The sequence below is a fragment of the Entelurus aequoreus genome, linkage group LG17 (assembly GCF_033978785.1).
Source record: "Entelurus aequoreus isolate RoL-2023_Sb linkage group LG17, RoL_Eaeq_v1.1, whole genome shotgun sequence".
NCBI lineage: Eukaryota > Metazoa > Chordata > Actinopteri > Syngnathiformes > Syngnathidae > Entelurus > Entelurus aequoreus.
Genome location: NC_084747.1, coordinates 7,185,858 through 7,194,924, shown reverse-complemented (window position 1 = coordinate 7,194,924; position 9,067 = coordinate 7,185,858). Strand labels below are relative to the sequence as shown.

General features: G+C 35.3%; 1 protein-coding gene across 1 annotated transcript in view; it reads left to right on the top strand.

Annotated features, from left to right (window-relative positions):
* LOC133632082 (serine/threonine-protein kinase TAO3-like) overlaps positions 1 to 7,220 on the top strand; it is a 186,425-nt gene extending 179,205 nt beyond the window's left edge. Inside the window, exon 15 of the mRNA XM_062024319.1 lies at positions 6,897 to 7,220. Coding sequence (XP_061880303.1) covers positions 6,897 to 7,220 — 324 coding nt within the window. The remainder of the gene's footprint in view (positions 1 to 6,896) is intronic.
* Positions 7,221 to 9,067: the final 1,847 nt, after the last annotated feature.

The window sequence follows — 9,067 nt, the reverse complement described above, 5'->3', positions numbered from 1 at the left end:
AAAGGAAAACAGCAGAAAATCAAATTTTATGGCAATATTTTAATGAAAATCAACCCTTTTTTGTTTGTTTTGAAATCTGCCATCTATAATAAAAATCGAAAAACGGCCCTAATTTTTTATTTGCGTTTCAGAATTGGAAATAGAATGAACAGAAGGTAGACTGACCTTTTCCTTTTATGGATTTTACTTTTTGCATTTTTGATAAAATTGGATTTGATTTGTGTGATTATCTGGAAAAATTAAAATCCATAAAAGGAAAACGGCACAAAATCCAATTTTATGGCAATATTTTAATGAAAATCAACTCTTTTTTGTTTATTTTAAAATCTGCCATATATAATAAAAATCGAAAAACGGCCCTAATTTTTGATTTGCGTTTCAGAATTGGAAATAGAATGAACAGAAGGTAGACTGACCTTTTCCTTTTATGGATTTTCCTTTTTGCATTTTTGATAAACATGGATTTGATTTTTGTGTTTATCTGGAAAAATAAAAATCCATAAATGGATTATACTTTTTGCATTTTTGATCAAATTGGATTTGATTTGTGTGATTATCTGGAAAAAATTAAATCCATAAAAGGAAAACGGCACAAAATCCAATTTTATGGCAATATTTTAATGAAAATCAACTCTTTTTTGTTTATTTTAAAATCTGCCATATATAATAAAAATCGAAAAACGTCCCTAATTTTTTATTTGCGTTTCAGAATTGGAAATAGAATGAACAGAAAGTAGACTGACCTTTTCCATTTATGGATTTTCCTTTTTGCATTTTTGATAAACATGGATTTGATTTTTGTGTTTATCTGGAAAAATAAAAATCCATAAATGGATTTTACTTTTTGCATTTTTGATAAACATGGATTTGATTTGTGTGTTTATCTGGAAAAATTAAAATCCATAAAAGGAAAACGGCACAAAATCCAATTTTATGGCAATATTTTAATGAAAATCAACCCTTTTTTGTTTGTTTTAAAATCTGCCATATATAATAAAAATCGAAAAACTTCCCTAATTTTTGATTTGCGTTTCAGAATTGGAAATAGAATGAACAGAAGGTAGACTGACCTTTTCCTTTTATGGATTTTCCTTTTTGCATTTTTGATAAACACGGATTTGATTTTTGTGTTTATCTGGAAAAATAAAAATCCATAAATGGATTATACTTTTTGCATTTTTGATAAAATTGGATTTGATTCGTGTGATTATCTGGAAAAATTAAAAACCATAAAAGGAAAACGGCACAAAATCCAATTTTATGGCAATATTTTAATGAAAATCAACCCTTCTTTGTTTATTTTAAAATCTGCCTTGTATAATAAAAATCGAAAAACGGCCCTAATTTTTTATTTGCGTTTCAGAATTGGAAATAGGATGAACAGAAGGTAGACTGACCTTTTCCTTTTATGGATTTTCCTTTTTGCATTTTTGATAAACACGGATTTGATTTTTGTGTTTATCTGGAAAAATAAAAATCCATAAATGGATTATACTTTTTGCATTTTTGATAAAATTGGATTTGATTCGTGTGATTATCTGGAAAAATTAAAAACCATAAAAGGAAAACGGCACAAAATCCAATTTTATGGCAATATTTTAATGAAAATCAACCCTTCTTTGTTTATTTTAAAATCTGCCTTGTATAATAAAAATCGAAAAACGGCCCTAATTTTTTATTTGCGTTTCAGAATTGGAAATAGGATGAACAGAAGGTAGACTGACCTTTTCCTTTTATGGATTTTCCTTTTTGCATTTTTGATAAACATGGATTTGATTTTTGTGTTTATCTGGAAAAAGTAAAATCCATAAATGGATTTTACTTTTTGCATTTTTGATAAAATTGGATTTGATTCGTGTGATCATCTGGAAAAAATTAAAATCCATAAAAGGAAAACGGCACAAAATCCAATTTTATGGCAATATTTTAATGAAAATCAACTCTTTTTTGTTTATTTTAAAATCTGCCATATATAATAAAAATCGAAAAACTTCCCTAATTTTTGATTTGCGTTTCAGAATTGGAAATAGAATGAACAGAAGGTAGACTGACCTACACGGACTCTGTTTACTTGGGATTTTAATTTTTATTTCATGAAACATAAAATGAAAACTAAACCATGTTTTTATATTTAGTTATTGCTTTTCAACACCAAAAAATAACTATTTTGTAGAGATGTCCGATAATGGCTTTTTTGCCGATATTCCGATATTGTCCAACTCTTAATTACCGATTCCGATATCAACCGATACCGATATATACAGTCGTGGAATTAACACATTATTATGCCTAATTTTGTTGTGATTAAACAATGTAACTTTACCATGAATTGATTAAGGTGGACCCCGACTTAAAGAAGTTGATAAACGTGTTACCATTTAGTGGTCAATTGTACAGAATATGTACTGTACTGTGCAATCTACTTATACAAGTTTCAATCAATCAATCAATCAAAAACAAGGTTTTCCAAAATAAGAGAACAACTTCAACTCCAGTTATGGAAAAAAGTGCCATATTTATTATTGAAGTGGGCGGGGTTTGGTGGTAGCAGGGGGGTGTATGTTGTAGCGTCCCGGAAGAGTTAGTGCTGCAAGGGGTTCTGGGTATTTGCTCTGTTGTGTTTTAGGGCTGCAACAACTAATCGATTAAATCGATTAAATCGATTATAAAAATAGTTGGCGATTAATTTAGTCACGGATTCGTTGGGTCTATGCTATGCGCATGCGCAGAGGCAATTTTTATTTTTAAAATTTTTTTTTTTTATAAACCTTTATAAACTGCAACATGTACAAACAGCTGAGAAATAAGTATGGTGCCAGTATGCTGTTTTTTTTCTTCAATAAAATACTGGAAAGGATAGAAATGTAGTTTGTCTCTTTTATCCGATTATTAATCGAAGTAATAATCGACAGATTAATCGATTATAAAATTAATCATTAGTTGCAGCCCTATTGTGTTTATGTTGTGTTACGGTGCGAATGTTCTCCCGAAATGTGTTTGTCATTCTTGTTTGGTGTGGGTTCACAGTGTGGCGCATATTTGTAACAGTGTTAAAGTTGCTTATACGTCTACCCTCAGTGTGACCTGTATGGCTGTTGACCAAGTATGCGTTGCATTCACTTAAGTGTGTGTAAAAGCTGCATATATTATGTGACTGGGCCGGCACGCTGTTTGTATGGAGTAAAAGCGGACGTGACGACAGGTTGTAGAGGACGCTTTTGATTGATTGATTGATTGAGACTTTTATTAGTAGGTTGCACAGTGAAGTACATATTCCGTACAATTGACCACTAAATGGTAACACCCGAATAAGTTTTTCAACTTGTTTAAGTCGGGGTCCACTTAAATTGATTCATGATACAGATATATACTATCATATATACTATCATCATAATACAGTCATCACACAAGATAATCACATTGAATTATTTACATTATTTACAATCAGGAGTGTGGAGGGGGGGGTGGGGTGGGGGGGTGGGGATATGGACATCAAGTAGTGGACATAGAGAGAGAGAGAGAGAGAGAGAGAGAGAGAGAGAGAGAGAGAGATCAGAAGGCATAAGAAAAAGAATCTGCATTTGATTGTTTACATTTGATTATTAGCAATCCGGGGAGGGTGTTAGTTTAGGGTTGTAGCTGCCTGGAGGTGAACTTTTATAGCGGTTTTGAAGGAGGATAGAGATGCCCTTTCTTTTATACCTGTTGGGAGCGCATTCCACATTGATGTGGCATAGAAAGAGAATGAGTTAAGACCTTTGTTAGTTCGGAATCTGGGTTTAACGTGGTTAGTGGAGCACCCCCTGGTGTTGTGGTTATGGCGGTCATTTACGTTAAGGAAGTAGTTTGACATGTACTTCGGTATCAGGGAGGTGTAGCGGATTTTATAGACTAGGCTAAAGGCAGTGTCTTTAAGGCACGCCGCCAATAATGTTGAAATCGGGAGAATGGTTGCCCCGCAAGATTTTCGGGAGGTTGAAACCGATGCCGATAATTTACGATATCACATTTTAAAGCATTTATCGGCCGATAATATTGGACATCTCTAGTTATTTCCCATTATATTTATCGATAAATATAATGGTAATTAATGGAACTGTTTCTTATTACAAATGCACTGTTTTGAAAAGTTGCAAGTATTTATAGGATCATATCATCGGACATCTCTGCTATTTTGTTTTTCAATTTTATTTTTTTTGTATTTCAAAACTAAATTGAACTGATTCAAGTTTCTGGTTTTTCAATTTCCGTTTATGATAAGAAATATCAATTACCAAGACATAAAAAGTTAGGTTTGTTGAAGACTTCCACTTCAATTGGCCCAAAAACTAGAGATGTGCGATAATATCGGTCTGCCGATATTATCGGCCGACAAATGCGTTAAAATGTAATATCGGAAATTATCGGTATCGTTTTTTTTATTATCAGTATCGTTGTTTTTTTTTTTGTTTTTTTTTATTAAATCCACATAAAAAACACAAGATACACTTACAATTAGTGCACCAACCCAAAAAACCTCTCCCCCCCCCATTTACTCCCCATTTACACATAGAGATGTCCGATAATATCGGCCTGCCGATATTATCGGCCGATATATGCGTTAAAATGTAATATCGGAAATTATCTGTATCGGTATTTTTATTATCGGTATCGTTTTTTTATTTTTTTATTTATTAAATCAACATAAAAAACACAAGATACACTTACAATTAGTGCACCAACCCAAAAAACCTCCCTCCCCCCATTTACTCCCCATTTACACATAGAGATGTCCGATAATATCGGCCTGCCGATATTATCGGCCGATATATGCGTTAAAATGTAATATCGGAAATTATCGGTATCGGTTTTTTTATTATCGGTATCGTTTTTTTATTTATTTATTTATTAAATCAACATAAAAAACACAAGATACACTTACAATTAGTGCACCAACCCAAAAAACCTCCCCCCCCCCCCATTTACTCGCCATTTACACATAGAGATGTCCGATAATATCGGCCTGCCGATATTATCGGCCGATAAATGCGTTAAAATGTGATATCGGACATTATCGGTATCGGTTTTTTTATTATCAGTATCGGGTTGTTTTTTTTTTTGTTTTTTTATTAAATCCACATAAAAAACACAAGATACACTTACAATTAGTGCACCAACCCAAAAAACCTCCCCCCCCCATTTACTCCCCATTTACACATAGAGATGTCCGATAATATCGGCCTGCCGATATTATCGGCCGATATATGCGTTAAAATGTAATATCGGAAATTATCTGTATCGGTTTTTTTATTATCGGTATCGTTTTTTTATTTTTTTATTTATTAAATCAACATAAAAAAACACAAGATACACTTACAATTAGTGCACCAACCCAAAAAACCTACCCCCCCCCCCCCCCATTTACTCGCCATTTACACATAGAGATGTCCGATAATATCGGCCTGCCGATATTATCGGCCGATAAATGCGTTAAAATGTGATATCGGACATTATCGGTATCGTTTTTTTTATTATCAGTATCGGGTTGTTTTTTTTTTTGTTTTTTTATTAAATCCACATAAAAACACAAGATACACTTACAATTAGTCCACCAACCCAAAAAACCTCCCCCCCCCCCCCCCCATTTACTCCCCATTTACACATAGAGATGTCCGATAATATCGGCCTGCCGATATTATCGGCCGATATATGCGTTAAAATGTAATATCGGAAATTATCGGTATCGGTTTTTTTATTATCGGTATCGTTTTTTTATTTTTTTATTTATTAAATCCACATAAAAAACACAAGATACACTTACAATTAGTGCACCAACCCAAAAAACCTCCCCCCCCCCATTTACTCCCCATTTACACATAGAGATGTCCGATATTATCGGCCGATATATGCGTTAAAATGTAATATCGGAAATTATCGGTATCGGTTTTTTTATTATCGGTATCGTTTTTTTATTTTTTTATTTATTAAATCCACATAAAAAACACAAGATACACTTACAATTAGTGCACCAACCCAAAAAACCTCCCCCCACCCATTTACTCCCCATTTTCACATAGAGATGTCCGATATTATCGGCCGATATATGCGTTAAAATGTAATATCGGAAATTATCGGTATCGTTTTTTTTATTATCGGTATCGTTTTTTTATTTTTTTATTTATTAAATCAACATAAAAAACACAAGATACACTTACAATTAGTGCACCAACCCAAAAAACCTCCCTCCCCCCATTTACACTCATTCACACAAAAGGGTTGTTTCTTTCTGTTATTAATATTCTGCTTCCTACATTATATATCAATATATATCAATACAGTCTGCAAGGGATACAGTCCGTAAGCACACATGATTGTGCGTGCTGCTGGTCCACTAATAATACTAACCTTTAACAGTTAATTTGACAAATTTTCATTAATGACTAGTTTCTATGTAACTGTTTTTATATTGTTTTACTTTCTTTTTTATTCAAGAAAATGTTTTTAATTTATTTATCTTATTTTATTTGATTCATTTTTTTTTAAAAAGTACCTTATCTTCACCATACCTGGTTGTCCAAATTAGGCATAATAATGTGTTAATTCCACGACTGCATATATCGGTTGATTATCGGTAATTAAAGAGTTGGACAATATCGGATATCGGCAAAAAGCCATTATCGGACATCCCTACCAAAAACCTGACCTTGGCCTGGTTGAGACACAAACAACTTGACTCATTGAGTGCGGTGAAGACAAAAACATGTCCTTTAGGTGCGCTGAGGACGAGGTGAGTAAAATGTCAGTTTTCATTGAAGCTAATAAAGTGATCCAGGTGGTGAGCTACAAAAGTAAGAACATCCTTTGCGTTTTCCGACCCGCGGCCACAACGAGTGTCCTTTTGGCCCGCCTCTGCCCAGGTGACCAAGCAGATCCATGAGCACGAGCAGGAGAGCGAGCTGCGCGAGCAGATGTCGGGCTACAAGCGCATGCGGCGGCAGCACCAGAAGCAGCTGATCGCCCTGGAGAACAAACTGAAGGCCGAGATGGACGAGCACCGCCTGAAGCTGCAGAAGGAGGTGGAGACGCAGGCCAACAACGCCTACATCGAGCTGGAGAAGCTGGCCAAGCGCCACGCCGTGCACAGCGACAAGGAGGTGGGACACACCTTATTTACCCTGACAAATAGAAGGAGAGGAAAGTACAGTTTGTCTAAATGTCAGTCCATAGTGGATCTAACATAATAGTGAGAGTCCAGTCCATAGTGGATCTAACATAATAGTGAGAGTCCAGTCCATAGTGGATCTAACATAATAGTGAGAGTCCAGTCCATAGTGGATCTAACATAATAGTGAGAGTCCAGTCCATAGTGGATCTAACATAATAGTGTGAGAGTCTAGTTCATAGTGGATCTAACATAATAGTGAGAGTCCAGTCCATAGTGGATCTAACATAATAGTGAGAGTCCAGTCCATAGTGGATCTAACATAATAGTGAGAGTCCAGTCCATAGTGGATCTAGCATAATAGTGAGAGTCCAGTCCATAGTGGATCTAACATAATAGTGAGAGTCCAGTCCATAGTGGATCTAACATAATAGTGAGAGTCCAGTCCATAGTGGATCTAACATAATAGTGAGAGTCCAGTCCATAGTGGATCTAACATAATAGTGAGAGTCCAGTCCATAGTGGATCTAACATAATAGTGACAGTCCAGTCCATAGTGGATCTAACATTATAGTGAGAGTCCAGTCCATAGTGGATCTAACATAATAGTGAGAGTCCAGTCCATAGTGGATCTAACATAATAGTGTGAGAGTCCAGTCCATAGTGGATCTAACATAATAGTGAGAGTCTAGTTCATAGTGGATCTAACATAATAGTGTGAGAGTCCAGTCCATAGTGGATCTAACATAATAGTGACAGTCCAGTCCATAGTGGATCTAACATAATAGTGAGAGTCCAGTCCATAGTGGATCTAACATAATAGTGAGAGTCCAGTCCATAGTGGATCTAACATAATAGTGTGAGAGTCCAGTCCATAGTGGATCTAACATAATAGTGAGAGTCCAGTCCATAGTGGATCTAACATAATAGTGAGAGTCCAGTCCATAGTGGATCTAACATAATATTGTGAGAGTCCAGTCCATAGTGGATCTAACATAATAGTGAGAGTCCAGTTCATAGTGGATCTAACATAATAGTGAGAGTCCAGTCCATAGTGGATCTAACATAATAGTGAGAGTCCAGTCCATAGTGGATCTAACATAATAGTGAGAGACTCCAGTCCATAGTGGATCCAACATAATAGTGAGAGTCCAGTCCATAGTGGATCTGACATAATAGTGAGAGAGTCCAGTCCATTTTTGATCTAACATAATAGTGAGAGTCCAGTCCATAGTGGATCTAACATAATAGTGAGAGTCCAGTCCATAGTGGATCTAACATAATAGTGAGAGTCCAGTCCATAGTGGATCTAACATAATAGTGAGAGTCCAGTCCATAGTGGATCTAACATAATAGTGAGAGTCCAGTCCATAGTGGATCTAGCATAATAGTGTGAGAGTCCAGTCCATAGTGGATCTAACATAATAGTGAGAGTCCAGTCCATAGTGGATCTAACATAATAGTGAGAGTCCAGTCCATAGTGGATCTAACATAATAGTGAGAGTCCAGTCCATAGTGGATCTAACATAATAGTGAGAGTCCAGTCCATAGTGGATCTAACATAATAGTGTGAGAGTCTAGTTCATAGTGGATCTAACATAATAGTGAGAGTCCAGTCCATAGTGGATCTAACATAATAGTGAGAGTCCAGTCCATAGTGGATCTAACATAATAGTGAGAGTCCAGTCCATAGTGGATCTAGCATAATAGTGAGAGTCCAGTCCATAGTGGATCTAACATAATAGTGAGAGTCCAGTCCATAGTGGATCTAACATAATAGTGAGAGTCCAGTCCATAGTGGATCTAACATAATAGTGAGAGTCCAGTCCATAGTGGATCTAACATAATAGTGAGAGTCCAGTCCATAGTGGATCTAACATAATAGTGACAGTCCAGTCCATAGTGGATCTAACATTATAGTGAGAG